A 23407-nucleotide genomic window follows, 5' to 3' on the forward strand; every position below is an offset into this window, starting at 1 on the left:
TAAAAACACTGATCATAAACAAGTTTTTATGCTTTGCAATTGAAAACATTTGACATGTTTTGTATAATTTTGAACATGTGGCCAAAATAAAGTTGTCTAGCTGGCATAGATGAGATTTTATCAAAACTGCAAGAATGCTTTGTGATAGTCTAGGACGTATCAGTAAGAAATGGTTAAAAATCAAAACTATTTCAGAGTCTATTGTTTATGAATGTATAGGAATAATTATTCTCACACATATAAAATGTTGCAAAAATAGATATTTATCCCATTTGTAAAAATCTGATCTACTAGCATAACAAATCCTTATTATTGAGGCCCTTACTCTCCCTGGTTTAACTATAAGTTGGTCTGCAAATACTTCCAAAATAGAGTATGTAAGACATATTACTGTAGTTGTCCTGACAGTAACCAGTAGAGGGATCCCCTCCCTATATAACAGCACCAGTAGTGTTCAGAGATACTCTCCTCAAGCCTCATGTAAAGTGAGATCTTTTCATTTTGCCAGACAAAAGGAGCAACAGAAGAATCTGGAAGCGCAAGAGGCTATTTTGCATCAAGTTAAGAGTATGAAGGAGAGTATGGCAGGGTTGGGTAAAGGAGAAAATTGAGAATGAATAAACATCATGTCATTAACTGACAATGACTAAACAGCATTCAGCAACAGAACGTAACATTCTGTGTTATGGGACCTAAACTCTGGAGCTCACTTCCATAGAGTCTATAAAATGGCAAGGATAAAGATCACACTGCAAGGGACATTCAATTAGCTATTACCACAATGCCCTTGAGCAACCCCAGGTCCCTGAATTAAATGTGTGTCACTTTGGAAAGCAGCATCTGCGAACTGACCACCAGCTGTCTCTATATGTAAAACATAATTTAAAACTCACCTTGTCTCATGGTTCTGTTGTTTACCCCCCTGGCCATGAACTATTATGAAGTTGTCACTATGTGCCTTTTCTATGCACTACTGCTCTGTTTGCTTAAGCCTACTGTTTTAGGTGATACTTTGTTGTTCGACCAGTGTATACGGCAAGTGTATTGGGGAAAGCTGTTGAAATTTAATGTTTATTTTTGCAGTTTCATTTGGTGAAGCTTCAGAAGGCCCAACTGCAAGGAATTTATTTCCAAAGTTTTGTTGCTAAAAACGTTTTATTTTTTATGTATTTTTTTTATGGTCAGTAAATTATAATTTTGTTCTATACAATGTTATTTATTACTGCTTTAGGTTAATACAGCTATTTGAACTAAACATTTTCCAATCTCTCAAACTGAGTTTTATGTGCCGCTTTCCATGTTTTGCTGCAGTTTCTTGGTGAAACCTTCACTAGAGGCACTGCAACTGCATTTTATTCACCTTCACACAAATCATGGGTACTATGGCTGTTTATGACTTTATAAACACGTATTTTTCGCTCCATTACTCACACCCTGCCATGGTATTACATATAAACACTTTTATGCTAATGCCTCATTTGAAAAACAATACATTTTAATGCTTGAATTACAGACACACTTAGATTTACACACATATTCCAATGAGAAAGGAAGAGCAGACATCTGCTTTTATTAAATGTTTCCTTTTGCAAATAGCAAAATGGGCACAAGCTGTTCTTTCATGTTTGTTCAAAGAGGAGAGCAAGATTTGGATAGCAAAAGACAAATAAAAAATAATCCACTCTCCCTACCCCGCGGTCTTTATTTTCTGCCGTTTTTCTTTTTTTTTTTCTCAGTGCAAATTAGTGCAAATGCACATAAGCTCATTTGATATGGAGACTGAGCCTCGATGTCAATAGTACGTGGTGTTGAGAGAAGGACCCAAGTGCAGAAATGAGTGAAAAATAAATACTGTATATTTTATTAAATAACTGAAAACAAACAAGCAAAACAAAACTCTCATGAGGGAGAGAAAACAAACTTAACATAAACCAGAATGAAGACAATTACTAGGACCGACTGGGAAAATGAACAAGACTAGCACAGGAACAGATGAACTTGCTAACAAAACAAATTGACAAAGCAAGAGGAAAGAGGGCTCAATATCTAGAGGAACATACATGAGGGACAGGTGAAGACAATCAACATGACAAGGACTAAACGAGGAGGCATGGCAGGAGGAAACAAAGCAGAGCGCATGGCAGACAGAAAGCACAACAGAGCTTTGTGCTCAAACACATGACAGACACAAACACATTCACAGAAACAGAAATGACAGGGCTGTCAGACCAAGGCCGTGACACTCGAGCCCAGCCTAAGATAAATAATAAATTATGCGGATGCTTCAGTAAATGTGTTTTTAATGTCCAATTTGCTTTTAAAGCACTATTGGTTAGGTAGTACTAATAGTGTTCAAAAAAATAAATGAGAGGTGAACAAAACAGACATCTGTTTGGTTAGGTTTAGGTTAAAGTTTTAAGGAGGGAGGTATGTTTTACTCATTAAAGCATCCATCTAACATTCACCTTAAAAACCTTGCGTGATAACATAATTTCACTTGCTACTGGCGCCCCGCCTAACCCCCCCGCTGGACATTTCACAGGGGAACTGCAGCCAAACATGTAATGGAGCACGTATTTTTGGTTTGCACAAATGTTGTCATAGTCATGTACATTTTATGAGATCAGGCTGGTGCTTATAAAAAAATAAAAATAAAAAAGGTCTGTAAAGTTGATAATCTGTTAAAGTGATTCACCACTCAGGTAAAGAGTTCCAAAGCTGTCCTACTAAAAGTCTTTCAGTCACCAAAGCACCAAATGCAAGTAAAAAATGCCATTCCTCCTTCATTAGATGGAATGAAAATAGATGACTAAATGTTGACTAGATGAGAGGTTTTTTTCCTACAGAAATTAATTTTGAGTACAAAATCATAATGATAACTCTCTCAATTTGCCTGCCATTGGCAGCCCGCTACATTTTTCATACATACAGCCAATCACAATTGAATGTTCGCTATCTATCCCACTTTTACTTACAAGCATGAACCATTTAGCATTTAAAAGGCTCTCATAAAACCAGGTCACTGCAGATATAATCCCGTTTGCATGACACAGCACTGAAGTTCTTTGAGCCAGTATGTCACAAATTTACCACAGTGGATCACTCGTTCCTCCCCCACTCCACCCAACCCAGCTCATCATGGAGAGTGAAACTGAGTAGAATGACAAAAGTATGTGGCTTTTGTCTTTCAAAATGTAATACACAGAAAAAGAGCACTCCAGACTGATCACACTGTGATTTCGGCAATAGTAAGTCTCTGCTTGCCAAAATTAAAATCACTGCCCCCAGAGGCTGATGCTAGAAGTGTTGTCTGACAAATGAAATATAGGACACAGTTTCTGAGTGTTTATATTTTAGGTTACTGTTGTTTGTGTATGTGGTCATTTTGAAATGTTATGTTTTACATTTTATGACTGTGAAGCACTTTGGTCAACTTTGTTGTTTTAAATGTGATATATTTAAAGCTGAGCTGAGATTAAAGTGCAAATGCTGTGATTTTATTTATATAAATATATATATATATATATATATTACATGTGCTGTGTGGTTCACAGTGGATAAGTGCTCTGCTCTGTCATCTGGTACAACGTGAATGATTCTCAATATCTGTGAAGTTTCTAGTGGATGAGATTCAGCGGTCAGATTTATTTTTAATTTAATAAATCACACTAGGACATGTCACAATTTTAATTAGATTAATTGTCCATTTCAGTGTACAAGGAGTAACAGAGTACGATTCAAAATAAGCATATGAGCATTATAAAGCAGCCTTGTGTCAGTCATATTGCGCGCTGGTACCGGACAGAGTTGGTGCTCGGTACTACCGGTACTGCAGAAACACTGGTATCGTTACAACTTTTTTATTTTAGTATCGACTTGGTACCAAAGTATCGGTAATTTTGACAACACTAAAATGTAGTAATAAAGTCAACAGGAACGCATACTATATTAACTCGACCCCCTAACCCGAACCCTAAACCTAACTGTCAGTGGAGTAAAAAAGTAATTTAAGAGTGAAAATGCAACCTCCGTCGTTCATGAACTTAACTATTGTTTATGTGAACATGGTTACTTCCTGGTTTACACAGAGGTTGCTCACGCAACCCGCTGCCAATTTCAAATCATAATCCCTACAATACGTAATCCCAAAAATCCCTAAAAATAAAAGTATTCCTTTCAAATTCTGATGTTTTTTGCATTGCTTTAATACCACTATAAGTCAAACAATTCTGGCATCCATTGAGGCAGTTGTTCAAAATAAAATAATATGTACATTTATAACAGGTGCAATACATTTTGATTTCCATGTCCACATTTTGTACATTTGTCCCCCTAACTTTTTATGCTTCAATGTCAAACGTACAGTAATGTTTGCCATTTATTGTAATCTCGCTTGCTACAGTTGACAGAGTCAATGATTTCTGTGCTGTGCTCCAAGGCCAAGACAATGTCTTTTAGCTCTGTGGGTGATTAATGTGAATACTGAGCTTTTCACTGACACTGTTCACTTAAAAGAATTGCCCTCCATTATACCTGCGGTGGGTCACACAAAAAGGTTTTCATTCACTGATGTACTTCTTTGGCTTCATATTTTGGAATGACATTTTTAGATCTGGGACATTGTGTACTTAAGGTAGGTACCCAGCAATGACCATCTGGTTCAGGAAATAGCTACTCTGACAGAGGAATACAAAGCCAACACTAGCAATATGTTATCTGGGAATGCATTGACTTTATCACCAAATGCTTTCTATGGCAGGTATTAAACAGTTTTCTCTATCAGGGGTGTAAAGTAATGAATTACAAATATTCTTGTTCCTGTAATTAAGTTGTTTTTCTCAGGAACTGTACTTTTTTAAGTAGTTTTAAAATTGGATACTTTTACTTAAATTTTGACAGACTGTGGTATATTTAAAGGCGCTCCTTCCCTGTTCTGATTTTATTTTTATCCATCAACGTGATTGGCTAGGGAGAGTCTCATGACTCCTGTCAAATCAAAACACGTAGAAAACTTGAACGTGTAGTGGCACCAACTGCTATCATGAGCCTGTTGTGCAAAAGTGCCTTAGTTTGTTCCTGATAGGCAGCAGATGTCCTAACCCCACCACCATCATAATCCTAACCATATGGAGCCTGTATGGCCTAGCAGCCTCCTGAGAACAACACAAGGCACCTTTCACCAATCGCGCTATCATGATGGATGTAGAGGATGCCTCAAGCAACACTTCAACACCTAAACATCCACAGCCAAACCTAAAAGGGCTTTTCACAATAAAGTAGGCCAATTTCTTGATCGTATCATGTGAGTATAGCTTGCTCAAGCCAGTAGAGCTATCAACATTAATTCTATGTCTAATTTGAAGAAGCATCTTGAGGTAAATTTCATATTTCTGCTTACTAGATTTTCTGTATCTATAAAGCCTGTAAATTAGCTATCACTGAGATTATTGGGCTACTGTGAGAGATTTGTCCAATGTTAGCTAGATTATGGGGCTAAAAAAACAATCTCGATATTTCTCATGGAAAAAATCCTCAATATCGATGATAAACTTTTGAGTAATTTTCTATATTTAGCCTATATCTAGACCAAGGGTGCTCATTACATCATTTGCGATAGCAAGACAACCATTGGATGATCTCAACAAAATCAAAAATGTACTTTATATTTTCTCAAAGTGTCATTTGATTGACAGGTGGCGTGTGTGTGTTTGTGTGTATGTGTACGTTTATACTACATTGTGGGGACCAAATGTCCCCACAAGGATAGGAAAACCTGAGATCACCTACCTTGTGGGGCCCAGCCAGCGGGAAATTACTTATTAAACATACTAAACTATGTTTTTTTCAGTCAAATACACTTCATAATTCCAACAAAATGCTGATGCAAAGATCTTGCTGAGGAATTAATGTAAACAAAGTCAGTTATATCTAAATTGAATGTAAACAGTGAACTGGAATTGCACCAGTCATTTTTGCCAAATCAAACTAACATACCTAAGTAATGTGATTGTAGCATTACTCCCTCCAGCAGTTTCAAGTTTCCTGTATTCTGTTGAGCTTCCTCAGTGAGCGTTTAGTGATTTCGGTTGCTGACAATGAAACCACATCTGGATTCAGGATGGAAAATTCATATTGTGTTCCTACATAAATAAACTTCTCCTTCTGTCGCTCTCTCCACGTTGTGTCGGAGAAGCGACACTAGGGGTCTCTCTTGAGCGCCAATATCCACCTCTGATCTATGAAAAAAGGCCAATGAGAGTTGGCAGCCGGTATTTGCATATCTCGCCCCGGACATACGGGTATTTAAGCGGCGCAAATACGGGAGTTCATTCAGAAAATGTCTTCGGAGCCGATGGTCTGTCTGCAGTTTGCTGCGAGTTACACACCACTTTAAACGTTCCTGTTTCCTCTGACGATCTGCATGCTGTTGGATCTTGACGGCGCACAACAGCGGCTTTCTCCTTCACATTGCACGGCCTGCATTGTTGCCCCTGAGCGCTTCGACAGCGCAGACACACACACACACTGTGTATTAAAAGAGTAAATTCCTATTAAAAGAGTAATTTCTCTAAAAGAGCAAAACACAGCGGTGTTGAACGTCCTTTTCAGGACGCGTCTTTTTCAAGATGCCCTTCCGCCCCTGTGTTGTTCCTGGATGCGGTAGAGTGCTCTCCGCTTCAGACGGCCACAGGCGCTGTCTCGTGTGTTTGGGCCGCGATCACACCGAGGCGGCATTTGTGGATGGCTCATGTTCTCACTGCGAGAACATGACCATGACCACGTTGCGGTCGCGGCTTGCTTTCAACAGAAAGCAAGCCACCCCAGCTGCACCCCGCATTGCTCCTTCTTCCCATGGGATTGAAGACGATGCAGTTGGCGCTGGGGGCGATTTGGGGGCGGCAGCGGTGCAGTTTCGCCGGGTAGCCCCCGCGAACCTCCTGTTCCCGACACGCCGCTGGTCCCCGTCCATGCTCAAGGGCGATAGCGGCTCGCCTCACGGCCTGGCTGTCTATCCTCCCGAGCCAGAAGCAGATGAGCTCGCCGCTGCATCGGAGAGTGTGATGTCTGATGCCGAGGACTCCCCTGGACTGCCGCCGGGCCAGCAGGCCCAGGCTGAGGCCGACGCTCAGATGTCTGACATGCTTTCCGGCCGCCTTGAGCGTGGGGTTGGATTGGAACCCTCCATCCTCCCCACAGCCTTCACGGTTGTATGACTGGTTCCTGGGGCAGCGCGCGTTCACGGCCTCGCGATCCCCCGGTCCCGCTTTTCCCGGAGGTGCATGACGAGCTGACGCTCACGTGGAGAGCCCCGCTCTCCGCCCGTCTAGGTGCCACCCGCTCCACTCTCACCACCCTCGACGGCGGAGAGCGCCACGGATACGGGGCGATTCCCCACGTCGATAGGGCAGTTGTGTACCATCTATGCCCCGGTAGCCCTACCTCCTGGCGTGGCCGCCCCGTACTCCCATCCAAGCCCTGTAGGACAACATCCTCGCTCAACGCGAAGGCCTACAGTGCGGCTGGACGTGCTGCCTCCGCCCTGCATGCGATGGCCCTCTTGCAAGTCCACCAGGCCAAACATGCACGGGGGTGGACCTGATCCTGATGTGCTGCAGGAACTGCGCTCAGCGACCGACCTCGCCCTGAGAGCGACAAAGGCCACAGCGAAGGCACTCGGACAGGCGATGGCCACCATAGTGGTCCAGGAATGCCAGCTTTGGATCAATCTGGTCGAGATGCGTGAGGCCGGCAAGAACCGCTTCCTGGACGCACCTGTCTCTCAGATTGGCCTTTTCGGCGACACCGTCGAGGACTTCACCCAACAGTTCCCCGCGGTGAAGAAGCAGACGGAGGCCATCTCTCACTTCATGCCCCGCCGCAGACCTGCCGCTACGGGCCCTGCCCCGTCTGCCCGCCGAGGGCGTCCCCCTGCGATGAAACCAGCTCCTGCTCCGCCTCAACCCGGGCCCAGCTCTCAGCCCCAGCGCCGAAAGCACCCCGCAGGGCGGCAAGACGCCCCTGTCTCACGTAACCCCTCTAGGACCCGGAAGGCTCCCAAGCCGCTCCTGAGACAGCCGACCCAGAGCCGAAGACGTTAGCTCCGGAGGTGGTAAGATCGCTCCGCCCCCGGTGGAGGGCCGGGGGGAGAATACTTTGTTTTTTCATTTGCCACACCCCCTGACGGGGGCTGTGGTACCCACATTCTCAATAAAAGAGCTATTTCCTTTGCCTCTGGGTCACCTGGCCCGCAAAGGCCGTTCTCACAGCAATCTGCTTTCAGATTACGACAGTCCCGGTACACCGGATGCGGCGATCCCGCTTTCCGCCTGCCCACGACTGTCCCCCGGCCGGCCGGTTCAGACGAGTCCAGAGGACGCCAGCATCAGACCTCCTCCTCAGTCACGAACCCGCCCCCTGCCGGGTGCGCGGAGCAAGGTAAATGCTTTGAGTCTATTCTCAGCACCTCAGCCTCAGGCCGCAACGAAGCCGCCCGACGCTGCACTACCTGTTCCGCCCCACTGCGAGGCCCCGCCGGGTACGTCCAAAATACTCGTCCCTTTGGTGCCCCTAGCGCAGAGCTGGGAAGCGTGGCTTTCGCTTCCCAACGCATCACGCTGGCTGCACCGGACCATTCGACTCGGTTACGCAATTCAGTTTGCCCGGCTCCCGCCCCCCTTCAGGGGCGTCCGCTTTTCCGCAGTACACGGTGAGCATGCCAGTCCCCTGCGCACGGAAATCGTGACCCTCTTAGCCAAGGGCGCGAAACATGCGTTTCAGTACAAAGTCCTCCCCTTCAGCCTGTCTCTGTCCCCTCGCGTCTTCACGAAGGTCGCAGAGGTGGTCCTTGCCCCGCTACGAGTAGCCGGCATCCACACAGAGACCAGGTGCTCCAGCACCTCAGCCACTTGGGGCTTCAGGTCAACTGGGAAAAGAGCAAGCTCACTCCGGTCCAGAGCATCTCTTTTCTCGGGTTGGAGTTAGACTCAGTCTCAATGACAGCACGTCTCACGAGCAAGCGTGCTCAGTCGGTGCTGGACTGCCTCGCTTCCTTCAAGCCAGGCACAGTGGTCCCTCTAAAACTTTTCCAGAGGCTCCTGGGGCATATGGCGTCCTCCGCGGCGGTCGTGCCGCTGGGGTTGATGCATATGAGACCACTCCAGCACTGGCTCCAGACTCGAGTCCCGAGACAAGCATGGCACCGCGGCACGCATCGGGTAAGGATCACCCCCGCCTGCCTCAAAACACTCCGACCCTGGACAGACCTCTGCTTTTTACGGGCAGGAGTGCCCCTGCAGCAGGTGTCCTGACGCGTCCTGGTCACAACCGACGCCTCCCGGTCCGGGTGGGGTGCCGTGTGCAGCGGGCACGCAGCAGCGGGCCGTTGGAAAGGGGCCCCGCTGCGTTGGCACATCAATTGCCTGGAGTTGCTGACCGTCCTTCTTGCTCTCAGGAAGTTCCTCCCGTTAGTTCGGGACAAACATGTCCTTGTGAGATCGGACAGCACCACGGTGGTGGCGTACATAAATCGCCAAGGTGGCGTACGCTCCCGCCACATGTCACAACTCGCCTGCCGTCTCCTCCTATGGAGCCAGCAGCGACTCAAGTCTGCGTGCCACTCATATCCCCGGCAAGCTCAACGTCGTAGCGGACGCGCTATCACGACAACACCTGCCCGGCGGGGAGTGGAGGCTTCACCCCCAGTCGGTCCAGCTGATTTGGGAACGGTTTGGCAAGGCCCAGGTACACCTGTTTGCCTCCCAGGAAAACTCCCACTGCCCGCTCTGGTACGCCCTAACAGAGGCTCCCCTCGGGACAGACGCGCTGGCACACAGCTGGCCCTCGGGGCTGCGCAAGTACGCGTTTCCCCCAGTGAGCCTTCTTGCACCGGTGCTGTGCAAGGTCAGGGAGGACGAGGAGCAAGTCACGCTAGTGGCCCCCTACTGGCCCACTCGGACTTGGTTCTCGAACTCAGACTTCTCGCGACAGCTCCTCCCTGGTGAATTCCCCTGAGAAAGGACCTCCTCTCTCAGGGACGGGCACGCTCTGGCACCCGCTCCAGACCTCTGGAACCTCCACGTCTGGTCCCTGGACGGGATGCGGAAGAACTAGCCGGCTTACCGGCGACCGTTGTGAATACAATCAACCAAGCCAGAGCCCCCTCTACCAGGCACCTAAAGTGCCGCTTGTTTGCAGATTGGTGTTCTTCCCGAACTGAAGACCCGCAGAGATGTGCGATCAAGTCAGTGCTCCTGTTCCTACAGGAGAGGCTGGACAGGAGGCTGTCCCTGTCCACCCTCAAGGTGTATGTTGCCGCCATTGCCACCCACCACGATCCTGTAGACGGCAAGTCTTTGGGTAAGCACGACTTGATCCTCAGGTTCCTGAGAGGCGCCCGGAGGTTGAATCCCTCCCGGCCAGGCCTAGTTCCCTCCTGGGATCTCTCGATTGTCTTGGCAGGACTCCAGAGACCTCTCTTCGAGCTGCTTGAATCAATTGGACTCAGGGCCCTCTCTCTTAAGACGGCCCTGCTGATCGCGCTCGCCTCTATCAAGAGGGTCGGGGACCTGCAAGCGTTCTCTGTCAGCGACACTTGCCTGGAGTTCGGTCTGGCGGATACATCTGTGATCCTAAGACCGCGACCGGGCTATGTGCCCAAGGTTCCTACCACACCCTTCCGAGATCAGGTAGTGAACCTGCAAGCGCTGCCCCGGGAGGAGGCAGACCCAGCCCTTTCGTTGCTATGTCCAGTGCACGCCCTGTGCATTTACCTGGACCGCACACAGAGCACCAGACGCTCTGAGCAGCTCTTTGTCTGCTTTGGGGGACGGCAGAAAGGGAATGCCGTCTCCAAACAGAGGCTTGCCCACTGGGTTGTCGACGCCATCACACTGGCTTATCACACCCAGGCCGTGCCCCTACCCTTGCGGGTCCGAGCTCACTCAACAAGGGGTGTTGCGTCCTCGTGGGCACTGGCCAAGGGCACCTCCCTAGCAGACATCTGTAGAGCCGCGGGTTGGGCAACACCCAACACCTTCGCGAGGTTTTACAACCTCCGCGTCGAGTCGGTTGCGTCTCGTGTTTTCTCAGGTCCGAGCCCGTAGAACACGGTAACACGTAGACCGACCGGCCGGGTGGATCGCTTGCACCCAGCGCCCTTTTACTGACGTCAAGGTAAAGTAGTGCGCCTTCTTCCCAGTGCGCCCCACTCCGAGTCGGGGCCCTGGTCGATTCCTCCCCAGCCTTCCGGGTCCGCGGTTCAGCGGAGGAACTCGCCGACCCAAGCCACTGCGGGTACCCTGATGGCTACCCTGTACTGGTATAGGTGCTCCGTAGGTAAGGCCTCCTGCTTGGACTCCCCCTGTGTGTAATTCCACGGTTCTGTCCCCTTACGAGCGGACCCCCCGTGTCTCCCTTAGGCAGTTAAAGCTGCCTCGGTCGCCGTGCTGTAGCAACTCCCCCCTTTCGAGGCTGGATCTACCACCGCACCATACTTTCCACACGAGCCCTAAGACAGCCGTGTGACGTGTCTACCACTTTTCCTCCCCAAGAAAAAGGGCAGGTGTGGTCTCCGCAAGGTCTGGGTAAGATCCCCTTCCCTATATGCGTGTAAGGGCCCCGGCCGTGATTGCTCTATGCGAGAAACATAGAGAGAAAAGAGGCCCAGCCAGGCTGGCCTGTTCCCATGTTGGCAAACATCGCCTTGTTCCCCTTCCAGGGTAACTAGAAGGATTCCGATGTTCTTATGGGGCATTGGGGAAGGGTACGTGCAGCCAGGTACAGACGATGCGCGGCACTGGATGAAATCCCTGCCCGCCTCTGTATCGGCAGTTCACGTACACGGTTCAGCGCATGGCAAGATTGGAATGGGTCCCCTAGTGTCGCTTCTCCGACACAACGTGGAGAGAGCGACAGAAGGGGAACGTTTGGTTATGTATGTAACCTCCGTTCCCCGAGGGAGGGAACGACACGTTGTGTCTTTCCTCCGCCATGTCGCTGAACCGAGCCACTGTTGTGGCCGGACCATTTCCGCTCCTCAGAAAAATCCTGAATGAACTCCCGTATTTGCGCCGCTTAAATACCCGTGATGTCCGGGGCGGACATGCAAATACCGGCTGCCAACTCTCATTGGCCTTTTTTCATAGATCAGAGGTGGATATCGGCGCTCAAGAGAGACCCCTAGTGTCGCTTCTCCGACACAACGTGTCGTTCCCTCCCTCGGGGAACGGAGGTTACATACGTAACCAAACGTTTGCAAACCTTTTTCTTTGAAAAATAGATCTCTGTGTCAGTGAAGTGATTGGCCTATTGTAACTAACTGTAATCTAAGCCTACAGTGGCAAAATTTAACACTTATGCTACTAATTATTAGGCTTGGGATCTATGCCTTTTTCACGCATCGATAATCAGAAGATTTTTCTGATGATTATCGATATATATAGAGATTTTTATTTTCCATAAATTAATAGTCTTTGTCTCTTTAGACATATTTCTATACAAAACTTTGGTAAACTGTGAGCGGATTAAATTAAAGGGGGTTCTACATCTGGTGGAAGAAATGGTGCATTCTAAAATTCAAAATAATTATTTATTTTCTACAAAGGTATACACACACCACCAACGCTCAACATCAACATTCTGCAGCGCCACGGAGCTCAACTCGCATAGTTTTCCATTAAATTTCACCAAAATCATTATCAAAGGACAAACATTATTTACTCTTGTATAATTGGATAATATATTGTATAATTATCTTTCATAGAGCCTACACAATGTGTTTTCAGTTACAAGTATGTATTTTTGTGGTTTGACAGCTTGAATGAAAGACTTATTCAATGCTACATACAGAGAAATTGTATAATAAACGTTGCACAGTTACATCAGTTTCACTAACCAATCAACATCACTGTTTATTCTTGAAAAAGTACAAAAACTGCCATCTGCACTGCTTCAGCTCGTCCTGTGTGTGTGTTTGTGTCAAGGAGTTCTAAAATACCATTTTGTGTGTGTGTGTGATCGTGAACGCAACCGGCTTCAGTAAATGGTACATCGCCCCCTTGTGGTCTCCCAATGCTAGTACGCCAGTCTGTTAAACAGAGTCCAACTGACTGAATTGGAAAGCATGTCAATTGGGCTTCTAATATAAATGTCGACTAATTTTAATATATCGATGAATCAAAAATATATCAATTAATGTGCCGATCGATAATCAATAAATCGATATTTGATGACATCCCTAGTTAACACTACTATTTTAACTACGATTTTGCTCTCCGAATCGGAAAATGTTTCTCTTGTTGTAGGGCAAAATTTAGGCTACTTTGTTTTAAAGATGTTTAGTTATTTTACAGGAAAATAAGATCAATAAAATTATTAAGAAAACAATTTTTTGTCGTGTACAGCCGGATTCAGACTGCACGATTTTGGCCATGATTTTGCCGTCTGATTCAAGGATCGTAAAAGATTTCTCTTGTTCTAGGTGCAAAATATACCAATATATCAATTTATTTTCCAGATATAAATAGGGCTACTCATTGCAAAATAGTCTTCAGACATATTTCTCAACACAACTTTGGTAAACTGTGAGTGGCAGGGTAATTTAAAGGTGGTTGCACATGGGACGTGTCTGGTGGACAACATGGCGCATTCTAAAATTCAAACAATGATTTATTTTCTACAAAGATGCGCACACCGCCAATACTCAGCGTCAACATTCTGCAGCGCTACGGAGCTCATAGTTGTCCATTAAATTAGACTCAAATCATTATCAAAGGACAAAGATTATTTACTCTAGCCAAAATAAGTAAATTCAGAAGCACAATCGTTGTGGAATAAGCAGAGCCGGAGCTCTTTAAAGGAAAACAACCAGCATTACATCTTAAATGCAGTTATAATTAATGTGTTATAGCTTTATTAAAGTTCAAATAATATGGAAGCAGATCAGTCAAATAAATACAAACTCTGAAACTGGCATTTCTCTGTGTGGTCAGCACCTTTTCTATGAGCTGTGCGAATGTCCCGATCTAAGGGAGAGAGATTGAAACTGCACCCGGCTGAGGCACACTCTGTCACGGGGACGCTGCAGCTAGATTATAACGTGATGACTTGTGACTTATTGAATCATTATATATGTGTCACTGTGCATTTCTTATAATGAAGAAATAAGCAGCTTTATTAATTAGTTTTTTGTGAGTTAAAGATGGATTGAAGTGAACAGAAAGGTGAGAGACTCTAGTCTTTGCCCCATTATACACTGAAACAAAATATGCTTTTTACTGCACTCGCAGAAATATAACCAAGTAAAAAATACACTTATATACAAAACACACTTACTGTATATTTAAGATACATTCTCTTAAAGCAAGTCTAAATATCTTGAAAACAATACCATTTTTTGCAGTGAAATTCTTTACTGAAGTAAACTTAATAAAAAGTATTTTTTTCAAGTTAATTCAGTGAATGTATTAAGAGGTATTTTTAAAAGATGATTTTGTCCTCTTTATTGTAAGTAAACACATTTAATACAACCTTTTAAGTTTGGCACAAGCTGAATAATCGGATAAGTATAATCCATACATTTTCCTCACTGCGGCTCTCAAATCTCATTTGCGTTTGCATTTAGATTTAATAATGGAATGTTTAAAATCTTTGATGGCACAGGCCACTGGTTCTCACATTTTTCATAACTGAAAATGGCACAGCAGTTTAAATGTACAGAATGGAGAATAAGACATCAGAGCAGCAGCGGAAGGGAAGATTATTTAGCGAGTAACGACTTAGCTATGTGTGAGGGTGAGACCAAAATGTATCGTATATATTCAGAAGACTTGGATTGAAGTGCTGGAGTCATTGGGACTAATTGAGAGCTTTAAAGCAGCAATCAGCGACTAAGTATGAACTGTCTTTTATGGAAAAGATTAATGTGAAGAATTGTTTAAATATTCTCCTTTCGTGTTTCACTGAAAATTAACAGCATTCAATGAACTATTCATATAACTTTACAAAAGAAAACAATTTGACAGTGACCCACAACACTTAAAGTGATTGCACTGAATAAAATCTTTATAGTCATGATTTTACCAAAATATTATCATAGTCTGATCCTTTAATGCAATCGTGTCTTACAGTGTCAAGAAAAAGTATGTGAACCCTTTGGAATTAGCTGGTTTCCTAATTAATTAATTGGTCATAAATTGTGGTCTCATTCTGTAGTGGATTTACTTCGATGTTTAGGGTCATTGTCCTGCTGCATCACCCCACTTCTACTGAGCTTCTGCTGCCACACATCTTGACAAACTTAATTATCCCAGGAATTAATTTTTCCCTCAATGATGGCAAGTGTTTCATGATACTCCCTTCACCGTATTTCATTGCTGTGATGATGTTTTCATGTTGGTATGTGATGCCCTTTTTAAACCATACGTAGTGCTGCATGTCCTTCCCAAACAATTCAACCTTCATTTCATCAATCCACGAAACATTTTCCCAGTAGCGAGTGTCAAGGTGGTCTTTGGCAAACTTCAGTCACACATCAATGTTTCTGTTGGAAAGCAGATGCTTCATTCGTGGTGTCCTGCCATTTGTCACCATGCCTGTTTAATGTTTTCTGTATAGTAGACTCATGAACATGAGCCATCTTAAGATGTCTTAATCCATCACTCTAGGGTTATTTTTTACCTCATTGAGCATTCTGCGTTGTGCCCTTTGAGTCATCTTGGCTTGACGGACACTTCTAGGGAGAGTAGCCACAGTACTAAATCATCTCGATTCATAGACAATTTGTCTAACTGTGGACAGATGAATAGCTCTTCCAGATAACTTTGTAACCCTTTCCAGCTTTATGCAAAACAACAATTCTTGATTGTAAATCTCTTTTTGCAAGGCATAGTCCACATCAGCAGATGCTTCTTGTGAATAGCAAACTCAAAATGTTTGAATGATTTTATAAGTCAAAGCAGCTCTAACTCACACCTCCAATCTCATTTCGTTAATTGGATGCCAGGTTTGCTAACTCCTGACTCTAATTAGCTTTAGTTGACGTCAATAGCCTAGGGGTTCACATACTTTTTACAACCTACACTGTGAATGTTTGAATGATATATTCAACATGTACAAGAACAATACAATAATTTGTGTGTTATTGTTAAAAACAGATTGTGTTTGTTTATTATAACTTGATGAAGATCAAACCAGATTTTAAGACCAATTTATCCATACATAAATCAATGTGCTCCAAGTTGTCAGATGTATTCATCACAAACTGTTTATAATTAAGAGGGTGGAAACATGATGACATTTATGGCTCTGTGCATTATGGGATAAATGTTGATAATTTTTTTACTAACGTCTGAGCTGATGGATTCAGTGGTTCATGCGATATAAAAATGTTACAACAGATTAATGGAGTCATGGCACTGAGGAGAAGACATGATAATATTTTAAGAATTTAATTAAGGAAATTAGACAAAGAAACACCATTGAAACGACTTTTGTGATACACTCAAATAAACAATTTTAAGATTTAAGCGTTTAAATTTTATATAAAAATACCATCAAATTGAATTGAGTAATCTATAATAAAATCAATTTATATTTTTTGCAAAAATTCTCCTTCTGTGTTCCATGGAAAAATTAGCATAAAACTTTGGAACGACATAGGAATGACCAAATCATGCCAGAACCTTCATATTTGGGTGAAATATCCCTCGTCATCAATGTCATTTTTAACCAATCAACCTTTAGTTTGCATCTGGGCCAGAAACAACTGCAAAAAAAAGGGCTGCAATAGCTACAGTACATGGTAACGCCTGATTTTCATGCACAAACCACAATTCATTTATAAGAATTTACACTTCATTATAGAGAGGTAACAGACATGTATTCTGGATCCACATCTGTTGTGACACTGTGCATGTGCGCATGGATCACATGTGTAAATCCTCAAACAGCCACACAAGCAGATCCCATCTCTCCCTGGCTTCCTCACTAAGCTACTTTCCCACAGCCACACTGTACTATTCCAAGCCAGATTACCAGTTAAATGAGATGTCTTTCACTTTCTGACCTAGTTACCTTTCTCCACCTATTCAACAAAAATGAGTTAGTACATCAAAAGAATATAGCACAGCAACACATCAAGAGCTCCTGTTGGACATCTGGGTGAAGCAAACACCAAACTATACTTTAATGATCTTATCAGAGGGGTAAAGAACTTGCTAATCCCTTTTACCTGCAACCTTTTAAGATTGATTTAATTACAACAGCAAAACATGTGCATTGATGTTTATATGCCTCAGAGCAAGATCAACACTGTGGAATATGCTACAACCTGAAAAATAACTTTAGCTTTAGGAGGCAAGTAGTGAGAAATCATATGTGTATCCTCCTGAAATAGAATTAAGGACAGCCACAAAATTGAACTGTAATTGCCAGTATACCTGATATTCCTTTACAATGGTGGTGTGAAGAATATCATCTCAAAATGCTATTCTGAGATGCAGGTTGGCGCTGTTTTGGTGGCACAAGGGGGACCCACACAATATTATACAGGTGCTTTTAATGTTGTGGCTGATCCGTGTATATGTGAAGTAATTAAGAAGGGATGGGATTATAGATATGGTTACCTCACAATTCGGTTTGATGTACAATATGAAGATCACAATTTGATATAATCTTGATTCAATATAATAACACTTAAATTGACAAAGTATGACAGAAAATTATATAAAATACAAAAAACAAATTTGAGCAAAATGCACAAAATAATTTCTCATTTGTTCTAATTTGTTTGTCATCATTATTGTAGTCACGTTTTAACTTGAAATATAAAAAATATAAAAATGTCTATATTCTATCAATATTATATCATGAAATGACAGTATATATAATAGTGATATGAGCTGTCACTGTTTGAAATAGTGTGTACAATTTACAAGTATTTACATTAAGTTTACTTTAATTTCTATAAAAGGCACTAAAATGGTACTGCATTTTTAAGAGTTTATCGAGCGTCTGAAGTCTAATTTATACTTACATGTGTGAACAGGCTTCTTTTCAACACACTCTCACAGCGAAATCATAAGGATTTGTACGGCTTTTCTAAATTTGGCTAGACATCACAAGACATCGTTACCATCTAATACACAACCAATGCTGGGTTGTAACGGATTGCATGTAATCCGGATTAATTAATCAGATTACATAAATCAAGTAAACAATTTAATTGTTTAATACTCGTAATCGGACTACAGTTAATTTTTATAGATTACATGATTACATATTAACAAGGCATCGGCAATAAATTGTTAATAATTTATTGATAATTTTCATATCAATATCATCATATTCTTACCCCAAAGCGCAATAGTCTCACAGATGAACATTTTCAGTATGTGCTCCTTTTACATTACAACAGTAACATGTGCACCTCAGTTAAGGAATAGGTGATGGACTATTACTAAGTAGTAAGGGTTAAAAAGTAAGTGTGTCAGAATTTGGATCTGTTAACTTTGACCTAGAAATGTCATTTCTGTTGATCGTATTATGTTGATTTTATGGTAATCTTTCCAGCACTGTACAAAACAATTACTTGCTTCTGTCACACACAACAGCTTCCTATCATGTTTACACACTCTGCTGATTGGTTAATTTTAGATAAAGGGTTTGGGTAACAAAATCGTATGAAATCATACTAAATAGCCAACTCGTAAAATATGTAAAAAAAACAATATGAGATCAGGTTGTTCTTTTAGTTCACCTAACAATGATGACGAAATGCAGAGGTGTTTTTATTCTGACAAGGTGTTCACTAGGTTCTATTTCTCCTGTTTGCAAACATCTCTGAAATTCTTGACCTAGGAGAACTTGGTTGGTCAAAGTGTGTTGATGATTGGTTAAAACTAATTGTGGGTGTGGTTTGAAAGTGAAATTATATATTTACAATCGCAAGTGCTAGCTGAGGAGTAGTTATAGGTTAATTGACAACTTTATAACCCGTATTTTAGATTTTGTGCTAAAGTAAAAAAGATTTATATGATTCACAACACAAAGTCCACAAAGACAGTGTGGCCACAACAAATCAGTGGATAGAGATTGCGGTCTTTATAAAGTCAGATCAGATAACTTGTTGCCAAAAGTGGAAGGGGTTCTGTCGCAAGTTTAGCCAGGCAAAGATGCATTGCAGCACTAAAAGCGCAGATCCATGGAAAGACCTGCATTATTGGCATTACTTCAGGGGCTGGAACGTTAAACACGTCAACTAACTAATTTTAAAATGACACCGCGCATAAACGCTGGCTTCATTCATCTAGGTTGCTTTAGTTTGTCCAGGAGAAAAAGTTTGGCTGCTTCATAGTATAAATTAGGCTTCACAGTGTTCTGGTTAATCAAAGATATAATGTTATGAATAGGGAAATCAGGAGAAGGCAGAAGGGAGGTGCGGATCCAACTGCGGTTTTTATTAACAAGCAACAATAAACAAACACAGGAACAAAAGAAAAGTCCACGATGGGAAAAAACTAAACTAAAACACCAAATACACACAGATGAACACAGGTTGACAAAACATCCACGAAGGGCAGGGTAACCTCGAACGAACACGAGTGACAAGCGTAGGCAAACATGTGCACGAACATGAAACGTCAACGAACGACAAAGGAAAGGGAAAACAACAGGGTTTAAATAGACAGACACAGTAATAACAAAATCACGAACAGATGCGGACAATAACGCTGTGACAGCGGTGATGAGGGCCAGGAAATGTAGTTCATACAAGGACAGTGAAACACGGGGCAGACAACAAGGAAAACGTGACATGGAACGTGTTCATTGGTGAGTGAAACGGAAAACACTGGGCAGACAACAAGGGATCGTAACATATAATGAGAGAAGAGTCTTGTTTTCTTTACCACATCCGTGCTATGTGTGATTAAAATTAATGTTTCTTTTTACTTTTTGATCAACAAATAAAAGAAAGGATGTTAAAATACACATTATTCAATCAGAGACGAGTGCGTGGATCTTATCTTTGATGGACACACATTACACGGAAGAAATCTTCTATTTTAATCTCAAGAAATTTTCAACAAAATAAGCAGATTTTCCAGGTATTCCAATACTTAAATTTCTAAAAGCTAAATTCAAGAACTTGAAGCACCTCAAGAACCTTGTCGAAAGCTGTAAACAGTGTAGAAAAAGCAACAAAGATTTTGATGTTTCATGGGTCATATAATTTATGATCACATGGACAGAAAAACATTTCACAAATTTCGCAATATCGAGTTTTGCCTTGGTGTGGTTCATCATATTTTGGTTTGGATATTTCAAAATTCGATATAGTGTCTCTTAAATTAAGTGTGCCATAATTGAGTAGATGCTGGATTAGTCAGAATTCAATGTGTGCAACAGCTCATTTAAATTGGCTAATTGGGCCAGAACATGCAGTCTTATAGTAAATAGACCTTTAATGATTTAAATGTTTGCTATATTGCATAACTAGATGCATTTTGCTGCTATCATGTGTTATGCCAACACATGCAAACATTTGTAATAATTTTTTTTTACTTTTGGAAAAGCATCTGTGTAATAGGGGGTCTGGGTAGCTCAGCGAGTATTGACGACCACCCCTGGAGTAGCAAGTTCGAAATCCAGGGAGTGCTGAGTGACTCCAGCCAGGTCTCCTAAGCAACCAAATTGGCCAGGCTGCATGTCACATGGGGTAACCTCCTCGTGGTTACAATTAGGGGGCTCTCAATGGGGGCTCGTGGTAAGTTGTACGTGGGTCGCGGAGAGTAGTTTGAGCCTCCACATGCTGTGAGGATTGAGGTGAGTAACCGCACCACCATGAGGACCTACTAAGTAGAGGGAATTGGACATTCCTAATTGTGAGAAAAGGGGATAACATCAATAAATAAATAGTCTAATAGAGATTTGTGTAGTCCAGTTAAAATTGGCTTTTTCTCTTCATCTTAATAATAATCTTTAAAATTAGATATTTTAGATCTTTGGAATGGAACTAATACTTTCTAAAATATGAATGACCCACATCAATTTATTAGCAAAATATTTTTTTCCAATACCCACATCTATTTAATTTCAATCAATTCTAAATACACTTAGCCAGTAACTGTTTATAGAACATGATATACTATTCAAAGTATGATAAACAATGTGTTTGGGGGGAGACATCTAGTGCACACCATTCAGTTCTGGACAAATGTTAACCTAAAAAAATGTTCATGTGGTCCCATCTAAATTAATTAATTTAGGTCACAACTATTATTTATTATCTAAATACATTAGGTTACACATCATCAAAACTAATTTTAAGGGTTAGATTAAGTATAAATATCTTGGAGGCTGCCACATTTTTACATGTGTGTGGCTCAACAGCTGCTGCTAGCAACACCAAGGACAAAGGTTGATTCCCAGAGAGTGTCCTCATAAAATGTATTGCTTGAAGGCACTGTAATTCAATAATGTGAATGATGTATACAGATACTGATGACTTTATATACAATACCAAGTGTGAGCTGAAGTGACCACTGTGGACAACATGTGGGACTAATTGTCTGTGATTACAAAGAGGCTCTCAGTCAAACTCTGCACTCTGACCAGCTCCTGAAAGTGCATTACCATAACAAAACAGCTAAAACTGTCCAGAAGTAAAGCAAAGTGCTTAAAGAGGGTCTGAGGGATTTCTGTAGAACAGTTCACGTTAAAGCAACCAGAAGCATACATTTTAGATCAGTGGAGCTCTAAATAATTAATCTGCCCCTCTTCTCTGTTTACTGATAGTTATCTGATGCAGACGTATAGATTAAGGGTAATGATAAAGAGCTGACAGAGGAAACTCTTAGTCTGAAAATACGGCCGACTGAGGCTTTTTACAGCTACACAAGAGCTAAAAGTATATCCTGATTATATGTCTTAAGTTATACTTGTCTGAAAGCACATGTAAGAAAACAAACATGCCTGAATTTCAACACAGTCAGTGTCAGTCTGAAAGTGTTCACCATACAGATCCCCAATGCTGGGTCACACCAAAACTTTGTTAACACACACTGAAATTGTCTGTTTGAAAGTGAATCAAGTGTGTGTCTGTTCTTGCTGCCAGTTCAATTTTTTTATTATTATTATTATTATTTTGGTAACTACCAATAAAAAATAATTTGGTGGTGTGAACATTCTTTGACCAATTCTTCTCAAAGCTTCACAGATTTTCATGCATCAGTGGATCCAAATGAAAATGTGAATGAAAATTTCCCAAGCCTTTTTCTAATTTACTAAATAATCCAGTGACTTGAGCATGTTTGAAAATGCAATCAGCCTGGATCCAATTTGCTGTCCCATTTCAATGAAAACAGAAAATGATGCACTCATGCCCCAGAGAATGATGTAACTCAACTATTATGAGTGATAGTCTTATGATGCATGAGGATCTTCAGTTATTTTTGAATAACAGAAGATCTAAAACATCAAGGAGAATGTATAAAAACCTATTGCATGTGCATATTTTCGTCACTGAATGTAATAAAGTGCATTTAGCGTGATAACTCACAACTTGATGTTGGCATGTGTCTCTTTCCCACTTCAATGAAAAGACAATAATGGTAGTTTGCAAAATCAGACACCATCATCTGGATGTGTCGATACATGATGCCTTGTCATTGCAAAATACAGTAGAGATAAAGAATAAATGTGGTTGTAAAGTGTAAGCTAACGGAACACACGTGTCACTTGAACAACAACAGTGTATACAGTTACATTCAATAGAAGAGGAGCTAGATATTTGCATAAATCTCCACGTCTCGCTCACGACGAGACTTTAGAGATAAAACACCAGCATTTTTAAAACAATTTGTGTGCCTGTGTTAACAGCACACTTTATGCACATTCATCATTACTACATATAAAGCGAGAAAAAACCGTCAGCGGCTCCACTTACCTTCCAGATCCAGGCCATTTTACAGGCTGAATAAATAACTTGCGATGCTGGAGTGCTCAATTTACAGATGAAAGAGCCAGTATTGGGTGTTTACTGTTTTATTGATCTGCGGCATGAGTGTCCGACGTTGAATTGTATTTTAGTAAATATTGTAGCGTTCCGTTATTCATGCTCAATTCCCTGATCTGAAGAGCTCGGATTAACGTGCACTCCTATTGGCTGATGGCTACGAAAGCTCCGCCCCTATCACGTGACTGTGTTTTTTCTCTCCTGTAAAGTTTGACCAGTCTGAGTGACAGTGAATTACGTCACTATTGTTACACGATTCAGTAGTAACACAATGTGGCCATTGTGGTATAATTAAAACGTTTCTTTTTATCTTTCGATTAGATGATTTAATGCGTGTATTTGCAGAAGAAATTACTGTGTGATAGTTACTAATAAGCTATGCTGTGCAATTCATGG

General features: G+C 42.3%; 1 protein-coding gene across 1 annotated transcript in view; it reads right to left on the reverse strand.

The window, feature by feature from the left end:
* Nucleotides 1–23109, reverse strand: part of LOC127649317 (alpha-N-acetylgalactosaminide alpha-2,6-sialyltransferase 3-like) — a 120696-nt gene extending 97587 nt beyond the window's left edge. Inside the window, exon 1 of the mRNA XM_052134372.1 lies at nt 22943–23109. Coding sequence (XP_051990332.1) covers nt 22943–22960 — 18 coding nt within the window. The 5' untranslated portion in view covers nt 22961–23109. The remainder of the gene's footprint in view (nt 1–22942) is intronic.
* Nucleotides 23110–23407: the final 298 nt, after the last annotated feature.

The sequence above is a fragment of the Xyrauchen texanus genome, chromosome 9, assembly GCF_025860055.1.
Source record: "Xyrauchen texanus isolate HMW12.3.18 chromosome 9, RBS_HiC_50CHRs, whole genome shotgun sequence".
In the NCBI taxonomy this organism is placed as follows: domain Eukaryota; kingdom Metazoa; phylum Chordata; class Actinopteri; order Cypriniformes; family Catostomidae; genus Xyrauchen; species Xyrauchen texanus.